The sequence below is a fragment of the Protopterus annectens genome, chromosome 1.part2, assembly GCF_019279795.1.
Source record: "Protopterus annectens isolate FY-2018-M chromosome 1.part2, PAN1.0, whole genome shotgun sequence".
NCBI lineage: Eukaryota > Metazoa > Chordata > Ceratodontiformes > Protopteridae > Protopterus > Protopterus annectens.
Window position 1 is genome coordinate 720,922,013 of NC_056727.1, and position 14,810 is coordinate 720,936,822.

At 41.3% G+C, this 14,810-nt stretch overlaps 1 protein-coding gene across 1 annotated transcript in view; it reads left to right on the forward strand.

The window, feature by feature from the left end:
* Window positions 1-14,810, forward strand: part of AHCTF1 (AT-hook containing transcription factor 1) — a 2,707,103-nt gene that overhangs the window by 2,135,779 nt on the left and 556,514 nt on the right. The window contains exon 30 of the mRNA XM_044058692.1: window positions 9,398-10,202. Coding sequence (XP_043914627.1) covers window positions 9,398-10,202 — 805 coding nt within the window. The remainder of the gene's footprint in view (window positions 1-9,397; window positions 10,203-14,810) is intronic.

The window sequence follows — 14,810 nt, forward strand, 5'->3', positions numbered from 1 at the left end:
AGGCTTAGGGAATTTTTGTTTTACCACAACATAGGCCCTTGGCTATACCTCCTGTTTTGGATGTTGTTCAGGATGTTTTCTCTGAGGCTTCCCTTAATCCAGACTCTTTGCCTCCTGCTCCGGTTAAACCAGATAGGTATTACAGAGTGCCAGAGGCTCATAAATATCTGTATAAGAGCCCAAGGGCTGACCCAGAAACTATTAGCCAGGGACCTAAGGGTGTCAGGGCTTCTGTTGTAAAGAATCCAGTTCCTATGGATAAAGATTCTAGAGCTTTGGATAGGTGGGGTAAAAAAGTGTATACCTCTTCCACTCTAGCAATGAGGGCTTTGAATTGCCAGTTTCATATGTTGAAATACCAGAATTTTCTCCTTACTCAGTTAAAATCTAAGGTAGATGCTTTGGCAGAGGGCATAGAATGTAGGGAATTACAGGATTTGGTTCATGCCTCTGATCAGGTGGGTAAGCATTCTTTGCAGTGTGGTTTCGATGCTTTACAGGCTTCTTCCAGGGTGGCTGCCACTGGATCAGTTATTCAGCTTAAGGATCAGAACTTGTCAGAGCATGTTAAAGCTCGAATTTTGGATGCTCCTCTTCAGTCTGAAGTTTTGTTTGGTTCTCCTGTGGAGTAAGTCTTGAAGAAAATGGAAGACAAAGCTAAGTCTATGCAGACTGTTAAGGATTTTTTGCAGGTGCAGCCCCCTAAGTTTAGCAGAAATTGGCCTACTAAGGGATGGGCTTACCCTTCTTCTGATTTACAGTCTAGGGGCAGATCTAGACGTAGTAGGGGCAGAGCTCAGGGTTCTTTCAGGCCTAGAACGTGGAGTTCCCCTGCACAATCTACAGGTGAGGGCAGGGGCCAGTCCTTTCGTAAACAGACCCAATGACCTGCATCTTCAGCTGCCAGATCCTTCCTGTCTGGCAGCGCCTCTGGGAGGAAAGTCGGCGCTTTTCAGGCAAAATTGGCTTTTGGTCACCCAGGACAAATGGGTGTTGGACATTATAGACCGAGGCTACAAGTTTTATTTCCACACATTGCCTCCTTTCAAAGGCATGCCAGACGTTCCTCCTCAGCAAAGGGTGGAGGCTCACAAACAGATTTCTTTACTTCTTCAAATGGGGGCTATACAGCAGGTCCCTCTGTCAGAAGTGGGCCTAGGATTTTATTCTCGCCTGTTTCTTGTACCAAGAAACACTTGGAGGCCAATTCTGGATTTATCTATCCTCAACACATACCTGGACATTCCAAAATTCAAAATGTTGACTTTGCAACAACTTCTGCCTCTGTTGGGCAAAGATCACTGGATGGTAACTCTGGATCTCAAAGAGGCTTATCTTCATATTCCTATCAGGCCCATTTGCAAGAGATTCCTGCGTTTTCGGGCTGGGACTTTACATTATCAATTCTCTGCATTGCCCTTTGGCTTATCTACTGTGTTCACAAAGGTTTTGGCTCCGGTGATAGCCTTCTTAAGGTTAAGAGGAATACAAATTTATCCTTATTTGGACGATTGCCTGATTCTTGCTCAAGACAAAGACAAGCTACTTCACCATCTACAGTATGTTATGGCAGTGTTAAGGTGCCTAGGGTATTCTGTGAAAACAAAGTCCAGTCTAGTACCCTCTCAGGAAATGTGCTTTCTGGGTGTGAGACTGAATACAGCCTCTCAGATGGCTTTTTTGACCCCGGACAAGCAAAGAAATCTTACACTTTACTTCCAACAATTGTCTCCGGTCCAGGCTGACTGCAAGGACAGTCCTTCAAGCCTTGGGGTTCATGGCATCTTGTATTCTGGTGCTTCCCAATGCCAAACTGCATATGAGGAAGCTACAATGGTATCTCAAAAGTGTATGGACTCAACACTGCCACGAGTTGGACACTGTCATTCAGATAATACCTTGCATTCAAAGGAATTTTGTGGTGGGCTCAGGAATGTCACCTAAACAAGGGACTCTCTGTGACCCGACCAGAGGCGAGTCAGATCTTAACGACAGATGCCTCAGACAAGGCTTGGGGAGTACACCTCAATGGAAAATGGGTTCAAGACACGTGGCCTGCCAGACTTCAACATTTGCATATCAACTTGAAGGAGATGTTAGCAGTCCAATTTGCATTGATGGCTTTCAAGGATCTACTTCACCCAGGACAAGTGTTGATTCAAACAGACAATACAACTGTCATGTGGTACATCAACAAGCAGGGGAACCCATTGCAGGCAAGCTATGATTTTGTGGGAGACTGCTCTCAGTTTACACCTCACTCTTCAGGCAAGGTTTCTGCCAGGAGCACAGAACTCCTTAGTGGATGTTTTGAGCAGACAGATGGTGGATCCCCACGAGTGGAAGTTGGATCCTCATGTATTTCGACAGTTGACAGTGATTTGGGGGACTGCAGACATAGATCTGTTCGCTTCTTCACTAAATTTCCAGTTGCCAAAGTTTTGCACAAAGATGTTTCATCCAAAAGCTTGGAAAGTGGATGCTCTATCATTCAGTTGGAACAATCTTCACGTCTATGCCTTTCCTCCTCTGCCTCTCCTTCCCAAGGTGCTCTTGAAGGTCAGACAGGACAAGCCCTCCATGATTCTAATAGCTCCAGATTGGCAGCACTGGTACCCTCTGCTGAGGAGTTCCTTGGCCTTTGCCGTCAATTCCACACCTTTTCTCCCAGGCAGGCAATCATTTCCTCAATGTCAGGATACAGTCCCTGCATCTGACAGCCTGGCATATTCTGTTCTAGAACCTGGAGGGTCTCAGCTTCCTCAACAAGTTTTGAATGTCATTTTGGAGGCCAGAAGGCCTAGTACAAGGAAAGTTTATGCTGATAAATGGAGGAGATTTTTCTTTGGAGCAAAGCAAAGAGCTTTGATGTTTCAGCCTAATTTGAGTGTTTCACTTCAGTACCTTACAGAATTATTAGACAAGGGTTTGTCTTTCTCCTCTGTAAAAGTTCATGCTGCAGCCATTTCTGCTCACTATGACTGTGATCCACCATTATTCTCTCATCCTTTGTTTAAGCAATTTCTTAGAGGGCAAAGAACATAAGACCCCTGAGCTCCTACTCCTTCCTGGGATCTCAATTTTGTGTTGGAAAAACTCACTTTACCTCCTTTTGAACCTGCAGCTACATCTGAGTTGAAGTTTTGTCTTGGAAGACTGCTTTTTGTTGGCCATTACGTCTGCTAGAAGGGTATCTGAATTACAGGCTCTAATGGCAGTTGAACCTTCCTGATTTTTCATAAGGATAGGGTATCCCTGTGATTAACCCTACTTTTATGCCTAAAGTGGTTTCAAATGTGGCCTTGAACCAATCTATTCATTTGCCTACATTTTATGCTGATCCCCAAAATAAAGGGGAGAAAATTTTGCACACTTTGGATATTCACAGGCAGTTGCGTTATTATTTGAACAGAACTAAAGGGTTCAGACAGTCTCAACAGTTATTTGTTTCTTTTGCTTTGGGCTCTCAGGGGAAACCTGTTTCAAAACAAACTATTTCTAAGTGGATTGGCCATTGTATTGCTTTTTGTTATTCTCATCATGGTAAGGAGATTCCGGCTGGAATCAGACCTCATTCCACTAGGGCTACTGCCACTTCTACTGCTTTTTGTGTAGCTACTAAAGATATTTTGGAAGCAGCTACTTGGAGTTCAGTGCACACTTTTCTAAACATTACCATCTCCTCTTTATTCCAAATCTAGGGCTGGGTTTGCCACTGCAGTTTTACAGGGCATGTTAGCAGCTCCCAATGCTTTATGATTTTGCCAACCTCCCTTTACCTTTGCTTTGGGATTCTACCCACAGGTTATGACTGCAGCAATGTGAGATGAAGAACATAGTACAGTTTTGTACCTACCATAAATGTAGATGTTCAAGATCCACCCTCCTTCCCTCTGTAGTTTGGAGTGGTTGTGTGGTTTGGGTTGTAAATATTGTTTGTACATGGGTTTTGGAGGTTTTCTGTTTTGGCTATGGCCTTTCTTTTAGGGCCTTCTGACATCTGGGGCAAGAAAGACTCAGATCTGAGCGACCATGACCGACGCCAGCCTAACACTTTGGTATTGACAGCGGACTACCCACAGGTTATGACTGCAGCAATGTGGATCTTCGAACATCTACATTTATGGTAGGTACAAAACTGTACTTTACCCATATTGGTAATGACCAGATCCAGGATGTTGCTGCCCCTGGTAGGGGTATGGACAAACTGATCCAGGGCATTGGAATTGATAAATTCCAGAAAACGTTGGGCAGATGAGTTAGTACATGAGTAGTTTTCCTAGTTGATGGTGGGGTAGTTGAAATTTCCCAATATAAAGGTATTGGGCTGTACCTTAATATTATCCAGTATATCTAGAAACATAGAGTGGGTGTCCTTGGGGCATGGCAGGGTATGTATAACAAGCTACAACCTGAATTGCAGTCTTGACCAGTGTTAATTGTACTTGGATAATTTCGGCTGCATTATGTTGAGCAACTAGCCTGGAGGTGTGGATATCCTTTATGAATATGGACACGCCTCCTCCTTTAGTGTTTCAGTTTAGGTTAGGTGGGCGAAAGGTGTGGTAAGAATTGTAGCCTGGTAATGCAGGGGTGCTCTCTGGAGCCTTTAAACCAGGTCTCTGTCACTGCACAGATGTCAGTGTTCTCCATCTTAAGGAGTGCCTCAAGTGAGTGCATTTTGAGGTTTAGACTTCTAGCTTTGAGTAGCATTACCCTGAGATTTTGCTAGGGCTAGTGTCATACCTGCCTGGGCCACATGGTCAGAGAGCTCCTCCATGTCTCTTTTCGTGATGTCCAGGGAGGTATGTCCCAGGTCATTCACTCCAACATGGACAATGACAGAGTCATATTTGTACTTATTGTGGAGTGACCTGAGTGCATGCGTTGTATGGTGGATCCTGGCATCTGTCAGGCAGCTGACAGTAACATTCTTCTTGTTTAGCCTGGTGAGAGTAACGTCAGTGTGCCTGACTATAAAGTCACCAATGACTAGTGTGTTGGGTACATTGTTTTGCCTTATGGGCTGAGGTTGTGAGGCACACTGATTTTGTGGGCTATGTGTCGTTTGGGTAGTGTTGGGGGGTGGTGGTTGCTTGAGTTTCAGCTTTGGAGATCACTTTTGTTTGAGCAGATTTTTATTGAGAGCTTCCGCAAATGTAGGTGTGTGTTGTGTTATGTGTGGGCTTGCATGGTGCAGGTATTGATGGACTATGTGTAGAGTGCGGTGTGGTGTTTACCTTCTCCTCTTGACTGTCTAGTCCAGTCTTGGTTGGAGAGAGCTTGACTTCCAGTTTGGCTGTATAAGTGCATCTCTCACAGGTTGCAGTGTTGAGTGGTCTTTTATAAGCTCCACTAGACCCTAGGTGAATTATACCTCTTAGGCTGCTACAAATCTGACTGACTTTGGAGAAATGAAGCCATCATCATGGTGGCTGTTTGGGATTTTTCTCTGTCCATATCACCTTCCGTGGTAGTTGATTGTGCACTCCTGTTGTCCTTTCTTTGAGTCTGCACACTTCTGTGCATGTATTTAATGAAAGCTACATCATGAAGAGGGCTTTGCAGAGTCACATACATAACGGTGGCCCACGTACTGTTTGCTGTACACCTCCATCTTTGTTTCTCTCCAACATATGCTGGCATTTCGGTAAATAGTCCCGAGCTCCCCTCCCCAAGATGCATGAGCCAACTTCAACTGCTTACTTTCACTCTCAGCACTAGTAAATATTTTTTTAAAAATAAATCATTTGTAATCACCACTCAGCTGTGAGCGATGAAGACTTACACTCATCTGGAGAAATGTACCCTCTTGGAGATCAGTTCTGTGGTAATTTCTGCAAATTAGTACACTGATTGCTTTTTCTGTGCAGTTATGTATACAGTTCATTGATCCTTGTCAGAGCGCGTAATGGCTTATTTAGCTATGTGGATATCACTCTGTCAACTTTTTGGTAGGCATGAGCATGGAAGTAACATAAATTCCTTTTAAAAAGTTTCCAGCATAATAATTAGTTATGGGTTATGAATAGGTGCAGAAGACAATGCCATTAGACAGCCAAGTGCTGCAGTAGTTAATGTAGTATATCTTTGTAATAGCAACTGCATAGGACAATATGTTTGAAAGTATCAGTCAGCAGGGTTATTCTTCTCTCCATGTCCCTTTCTAATAGTTTCTGCTTGGATGACTAGATTGTCCAGAAGTAGCATCAACATCAACCATCTTTTTCCCATTTCTGCATGGAGTCAAGGGTCACGTCAACGCTTGGCATATCTCTTTATTCAGAGCCTCCCTTCTACCCTGTTCAGCAGTCATGCCTGGCTGTTGCACGTCTTCTCGCACATAATCCATCCATGTCTTGGCTGGACGGTCCTCATATTTTCTTGCCTTCTTGTTTCTCCCAAGTCATCTTCACCATATTGTCTGCTTTCCTGCACATTTGACCAAACCACAGCAATCTGTTTTCTCTAACTCTAGGAAGGTCCAGTCAGATTCTTTCCTCATCTCCAACTTCTCTATTGTTGTACCCAACTTTAAACATGAGTTCACTTGTACTGCATCCTGATCTGAATTCAGACTGTTCATCTCCCGTCTTTGTGCTACTCTGTCTGACCCTCTCTACAGCATTATGTAGAGTGACAAGTTTGGTACATCTCGACTGTCTGCAGTTGTGAATGTCCCTTTGTCCTTGTACATTAGCAATGGAATGCTTATTCTCCAGTCATCTGGGATATGTCTCTCTTCCCCTTCGCTGAATACCCTCTGACTCCACCTCTTTCTTACCATAGCAAACATTTTGATCATATCTGCTGTGTGTTCATCTGAGCCTGCTGCTCTCCCTGACTTCATTTTCTTTAGTGTTGTTCTTAATACTTCTAGGATTGGGTTCTTTCTCATTTATCGTAAGCTGTTTATAGGGCAGAATGACTTCTGCAGCGTGTTCTTCATTCAGAAGTTTTTTTTTTTTTTATTAGTACTCCTCCAATCTGACATTAATCGGTTCTAGAATGCTGAGCATATTGTTGTTGGCACCTCTCTTGAATGGTGTCTCACAACTCTCTCTATACACCTTTACTAAATCATAATTTTTAGACATAGACATCCATACTTTAAATAGAAGAGAAAACAAACATACCTCTCAACCAACTGTCCAGATTTTCGCCTCATTTTTAGTCTTCATCATAAAATTTGTGGTTTTCTGGATTTTTGCGGCAAATGAGTGAGGATTTAATTCACTAAGTAATGACTGCAATTGAGTTTGACTTCATGTCCTTCAGAAAATGCATGATAAAACAATACATTTTATTCTAGCAATTTTAAGTATGAGAATAATATTTAAAATTTGTCCCTATTTTTGGGTATTTGTCTCTTCATTGTTTTTAACTTTGTCCTGATGTTTTTGTGATAAGAGGTTGAGGTGTGTGAAAACAAACCACATTAACATTTTTGGTTACATTATTACAAATTACATAATATATTTTCTTTCCTTTTAACAATTGTCATTTGCTCAAGCATTACATAAATTACCCAATTCCTCTGTGCATTTAACCTCACTTTTTCTCTTGAACATTATTCTGCATGTATTATTCCCGCAGGTTCCATTTACTTCTATGTAATTTGCTTTCTTTTTCTGAAGTTTCCCACCTCTCTCTCTCTGTCTGTTGTGATGCTCAGTTCTTCGGTTACATTTTTTTTTTAGATTTTGATTTCCATTTTCTAATTGCTTTTTTGGCAGCCAATGACATACAACTTAGTAAGGCTTTACTATGTCTATGCAATTCAGATCTTATGTCCCAGCTCAAAAGAATATTTTCCTTAGTTACAGCCATTTGCTCCCCCAACATTTCTGACAAAGTACTCTGTAGGGAATTTTTAAAGTCAGCCAACTTGTTACACTCACAAAAGCATGTTCCCAGTTCCCCTTCTCTCTCTGTCTTTCCCGTCACACCTCCAGCAATCAATATCCACCTGAGGGAAAAAATCTCTGAAGTCTGCTTGAGATAGTGTCTTACAACTATCTTTAATATTACTTTTGTTGCCTTGTAGCCTGCTAGAGCTTCTTTCTGCCATCTGCCGGGTTTTTTTCATTTTTCAGAAGCTGTTATTGTTTGTGTGATGCCCTGGTCTTTCCCACTGTGACTGCTCTCTTAGGCACTTCATTAGCCAACCAGTTTTCTTTCTTCACTTCATCCATCTTTTCTATCTCCTAGTTCTTCCTGCATTCCTTTTTTTATAACGTCCTGGACTTCTACATTTCCCCACCAGGCACTCCTTATGTACCTTATTTCCATACCTAGCTTGGCTGCATGTCTGTTTTATTGTCCTTATACTTTTTTGACATTCTGTCATTTTTCTTTATTTCCAATAATTTCCTCCTTTTTCTAGGATGTTAAAACCCTAGTATTTCCTTGAACTCTTGTGCTTTTGCTCCTGTCAACTTCCAGGACACCAGCCCTAGTCTGTTTACTTAAAGTCCCTCGCTGATGACTGCTTGCCATTGATTGTGGCCCCCAATGATTTATGCTGAGGCTGACTGCTTCACTGGGGATGATTTTGTGATCTCTGACTTTTACTCCAGTGCCCTTTCATTACTGGTAGAAAGCCTACCTGAGATGCATGCAGACAACTTATATTTGATCTTGTGACTGTTGGCAAATCTTGTGTGCCCTCCATTAAGCCATTGCCAGAGAGAAGTATAGAATGGCCTGTTCATTATTCCTGTTGCCCCCATACCATCCATAAGATCCAGGCAATTCTCATATCCTATTCTGTCTACCCTAACAAGAACATTTCAGGTCCCCATTATAACCTACTCATTTTGTCCTGCTTTGTCTAGGAAGTACGTCAGCTGCAGCTTGAATGCCCTCTCTCCTTATTTTTCCATCATAACCCTGCTGTTCGGCTTAGGCTGTGATTATGAAGGCTACTGTATCCTTATACTGGTGTCTGATTGTGTGCATCTGTCAACTGATTGTGATGACATACCTCACTGTCTTTAGAAGACTGTCACCCCATTCCCAAACCATTTCTGTTTTGTCACCTGGATCCCATATCAGAGACTTTGCTGTGGTGCCCTTTCAGATGGTAGACTGGATACACAAGATATCCAGTCTTACATCAACTTCCAGCTGTATATTGACAGTGAACCTATATTCAGTATAACCAGAAACAGCAATCTATATTTTTCTTTGGATCCTTCATGCTGTAGCTAGCTGTATGATACCCTAACAGTATTGCTGTAGTAGAGAGGGCAAACTGGCAGTGAGCAATTCTCGGGAAAGTCATTGAAGTACTTGTGAAGTTCTGGTATTATGGTAGGTACCCATGTATTTTGTCATCTCTGCAGATTCTTATATGTATTCGAAAGCTCAGTGATATGATTTATTTTTCTTTCAGACTGCTGACAAAGAATCAAATCTTTTGCCAAGAAGTTTATCAACCAGTCCTTGGGCTGCCAGGCTAGAAAAAGTGATTTCCTTTGATCTTCACAAACGTTTTGAGACTGAAGTACCTGAGAGAACATCAAGTAATGAAAAGTACATTGCCGCTGAAGCTGACATTAGTAAAGAGATTAGCAGTACTTCCGTAAGGTCGGAGCAATCAACCCTTGAGTACCATGATGCTCAGGCTCCAGATGATTTTTATGAAGAGTCTGCCACACTGAACTCCAGGCCAGTTGAAAATGTAAATGCTGAGCCCATTAAAAATGGAGAGCATGAGATATTTAGAAGTACTGCACTGGAATGTTTTGAACTTGTCGCTAGTACAGGTAAGCATTCTGAACCAAAATCTGTTGCCAGGCCTGCTGGACTTAATGGTTTATCTGAAACGGCTGAAGAGGAGCCCACAGACAGTATGAATGAGGAGAATGTTCAGTGCATTGATCGGCTAGATAGAATAAACAGTGTAGATACAGAGCTTGTTAATGGGCCTGCAGAAACCGCCAAAAACACATTTGCAGAGGTTCCCGAGCATGAAATTATTGAACAAATTACTCAACCTGTACCTGGCCAAGTCTTTGACCATAGACACCTTAAAACTGTTAATAATGAAAGCACTACCATTGGTGGTAGTGAACATTCTGCAGGTGCTGCTGAAACCGTTTGTTCATCTATAGAGCACAAAGAGGAGCCAGCTATAGAAATGAGCCATAATCAGCAGTTGGATTCTTCCAATAGAGAAACATCAGTGGAACATGAAGGTACATCATCCACTAAAGTTAATCTTTATTAGAGAAAGGTTATGTTTCATAGTTCATGAAATTTGCATTTAGTTGAAAAATATCAATGACATTGGCAGGTGATTGATAATTAATTGGAAAGAGTGTGTACCACAGTAACACAGGCTACAGAGAAAATATGCAAATGTGACATTAAGGACCCTTCTTGGTGGGTCTTATAGCTGGGTTTATTCTTTTCATTTAGTTATAATTTGGCAACTTGTTTTGGAAGTTCCCCTTTCTCAGGAGTGTATATGCACCCATGGTGACACACTTCATGACATAAAATGTCTGCTACACTTGAATTTAGCCCTTTTGTACCTAGCTGTGGTTTTACACTTTTACAGTATCCCAATCCTTGCCATTGTTAAAAGTTACTTTGTTTACTTGGCCTTTCCTTTATATTGCTGGCAGTTTTGAATAATGTGAATCCTGAACTGACTTTGCTTTCATACAATATGGTAAAATAGATGCTCATTGGACTGGCAAGAGGGTCCCTTTAATGGCTTGATGGGGAGGGTGGAGTTTTTTCACTGGTATCTTATCCCAGGGAACTGGTTGAGGCATAGTTCTCCTAAAGTGAAGCCTGCGTTTTTTTTTTTTTTTTTTTTGTGGTATTCTAGCTTTCCAGGGACAGGACTTGTCCCATTTGTTAATGTAAAATCGTTGTAATTCAGTTAAAGTTGCTATATTCAGGGACGCTTAAAGTATGTAACTGTACTGTGCCATGTCACTTACTGATGATTTATGTTTTGTGAAAATGAGCATCACATTAAACACACAATGTTTTTGTGCTCTTGGCAGAGAGGTGGAGGTTTGAGATTAGTTAATGAATCAAGAAATCAGTCTTGGATATTTCTAGGATTGAGAATTTGAGAATGCTTTTAAAGTTTTGCATGCCATTAGACAGCAAAATGCTTTCTTCAGAGTATTTGCAATGGGTAGTGTTTTATTTCTGAACATCCCTTAACCATTGGGTGCTCATCTTTAACATCTCAGTACAAGAAAATTCCCTTCCACTTTTTAGAACCTGTAGCACTGGATGCATACAAAGTATCTCAAAAGAGAAAATGGCATTTCATAAGACTTATTTGATCACCATTCTCAATGCTGCAGTAGCCTACAGCTATTTGGGTTATATTGTTCCCAGAATATAATGGCCGACCACTCTTCAAAAGTTTCTAGCTCCTCTCCTCACATGCACTAAGGCTGCTTTGTCTGGAGGTCTACAGAGAAAATTGCATCCTGGGCACCATTTTCTTCAGTACTTCTTCCTGCCCTCAAAAAGAGCACTTCTGGGCTTCACAGGATTAACAGTCTATTCCCATCTTCAATTTCTAGCAGTTAAGTCCCCTTTGGGGAATCATTCTACACAGAAGTTCTATTTTTTTTTTTTTGGCAGGAATTGGGAATGAGTCTTTAATACTGTCAGTTTACTGTATTGACATTTTGCAGAGATGTTTTATCAAACAAGTTATGTTTAGTAGCTGGTGCTAATTGAGTAGGTCTGGGGCAGATTTGTGAGAAAAATCTTCTTCCTTTCTACTATATATGAATAAAATGAAGGAGTTATATTTTTAAAGGGATTGTAAGTGTATTTTGATGCTTGTGCATTCTTCGTGGTAACTGGCATCATTGTTTCTGTTTAAAGGCACTTCTGAGTTTTGGGGGACTAAAGCATGCTACATGTGCATTTACGTTTGTGATATTTGGGGGACTGTTTAGGGAAGTGTGTGTATTTACTGGTTGTGAACACTAGTGTGACAACTTGCCTTACGACTGACCATCCAGCAGCTATTACCAACAAACAAGCTACTTCTTCGAAAGGAACATGGATATCCTTACTGGTCCTGCTGTGTCACCTCCTGCTATACCTAAAAAGAAACGCATTAAAGAGGCCTTGCATGCATCTTAGGCTCAATCCACACCTCTGCCTTTGGTGGGAGGCTCTGCATTGGGCTATAGCGTGTTCCTCAGGCCACTCGGTGCTTTCCTCCAGGACTCTCTGGTATTCCTTCTTCCATCATGAAATGAGGGTTAGCCATATTATTTGTGGCTGTGTCAGTGTTCTTACTGGGCATGGGAGAGCCATCTTCTTTGGATACAGATATTTCTCCCGGAGGTGGTTCTTGCAATGGCTGGGGTTAAGAGACCTGTTTCCCAGGTTGAAGAGCCACCATTTAGTCTGTCTCCTTCTAGAATGTCCCTAGAACTAAGATTAATTTCATCTAAGGACAAGTGGGTCTGTTAACAAAGATGAATTACTTATCTTAGTTGAGGGTTTATTGCAAGTTTTGAATCCTATGGTTCGGCAGGAAAATTTAAAGATAACTCTTAATTCCACAAACCCCAAGGCTGTGTTACGAAAAGATCCTGATAATGACAGGGTCAGGGCATCTTTTGTCTTTTCCTAAAGTACCTGACTGATTCTGAGAACTGTTTCCTCAGTTTCTCCAATAGTGAGAAAGAATAGATGTCCCTGCCTCCTTAACGCAATACTGTAATTTGTTACAAGTGGATATGCTATGCTACATATTACACCTATTCCTCCTATTATGCCAGCCTTGGAGAGTTTTTGATTCTGGCAAGAATGATCCTTGATAGATAGTCTATGGACAGTCTCTAAAAGACAGACAGATGCTTATTAGACTAAGAACTCGATAAAATCTATTTTCTTACCTCTGGTCTGACCCAGCAGATATTTCTATTTCTTTGAATGCTGCTAATAAGGTTTTGGTCACTGTTGATCATCTGCATCCAGACAAGGGTGGTAAAGCCTTTGACAGGTTTGGAAAGAGAATGTTTTTCTTCATTTCCAACCTTCTGAATCATTATCTACCATATGTCATATTATGTTGAAGTATTTGTTAACTTGTGTGGACAGTTTGAGGAACATGTCTTACACATTATCCTTAGAAAGTAGATCCTTTATGAATGTTATTGATACTGTTTCTCAAGCATCTTGGAATTCTGTAAAGAGAGTGTATGATTGTGCTAACACTGCATCCAGGGCTACTGTGATGAGATGTTTTGCATGGGTATGTAGGTAGAAGTAAACTGAGATTTTGAATTTCCTCTTGGAGAAGGAGGTTTTGTTTGGTTCTTCTGCTACACAGGCACTAAGTTTGATAAGAGTCACATTGATCCAGGGAGTAAATAAGATTTTTCAGTCTTTCTTTAGTCTTCCAAAACCCCCTTTTCCCCAAAAAGCAAAACAAACAATCCCAGCAATATTCCAGCAAACAGGGATCTAAAAAGAAATGGTAGGAGTGGGTCGAACAAAAAACAGGGGTCCTTTCAGAAAAAGGGACAGACCTCTACCTCAGAATGATTATACTAGCATTCTTTCTGCCCCCCCCCCCACCTCTTCCCTTTCAAATACTTCCCAGAAACTGGTTCTTATCTTCCTCTTTCAGAACCCATTTGTCTAAAATAATCTGTTGTCAAAGTAGTCCAAGAGGGTTACAAATGGCACAGGATCGACATACCTCCTTTTTGGGTATTCCACTTTCATCCTCTGAACATGATGGAATTTTTCCTCCGGTCCTAAATCATATGCTTTCCTTGAGTGTCATAGAATCAGTGCCTCAAAACCAAAGGAGAGAAGGATTCTATTCCAGAATATTTCTGGTGCCAAAGAGTCCTCCTTTGGAGACCAGTACTTGACGTATTTTTTTCTTGTTTTTGAATGTACCAAAGTTCAAGATATTGATCTTAGAGTGTCTTACCTGTAAGTTCTCTTCTATGTTTCATGGCAACTCTAGACTTAAGATGCTTATCACATCACTCTTGCTACAGAGTTCAGAGATTTTCTTAGATTTTCTGTGTCTGGGTCACATCAATTTTTCTGAATTACCCATTGGGATGTTTATATCTCCAAAGGTGTTTGCAAAGTATCTATCTCCAGTGATAGCTCATTGTAGACTGCAGGGCATTCACATATTTCCTTATTTAGGTGACTGACTTATTTTTTGCAGTCTTTTTCCAGGTGTCAGGAATCCCTTTCATGGGTTATAAATCTCCTCAAGCTGGACTTTTAGGTCAACCATCAGTAATTCTCAGATTCTTCCCTGCAGAAGGCATCACTAGCCTAGGGGAAAGTGCATTTGTATCTGGAAATCTCCCTGAACATCTCAAATCAGTCTCTGATGTCAGCCAGAGACTATCTCTGGATTCTAGGGTTTGTGGCATCTGTGATTCTCATGATTCATCTTGCCAGGTTATACATGAGAAACGTTAAACTATTTGGACCCAATGTTCTCATCCTCAGGAATTTCAGATTCCAATTTTGGGTTTTTTGAAGAGAGAACTGTGTGGTGGAGACAACGGATAGCTTTGAACCCAGGTCTCCTGTTCTTTCTTCAACCCTATATTAAATCTGTGATGATAAATGTTTCAGATTTTGACTGTGGGTCAGCTTTAATGGGGATAAAAGTACAAGGTCTTTGGAACAAAACAGGCCAAAGCACACAAATGACAGAGGTGGTAGCTTGACCCATGCTATAAAATCTGTTCATAGTCTGTGGTTCTTAAGACCTCTGCAGGTGATTACAGACAACACTACAGTGATGTGTTATGCAGACAAACTGG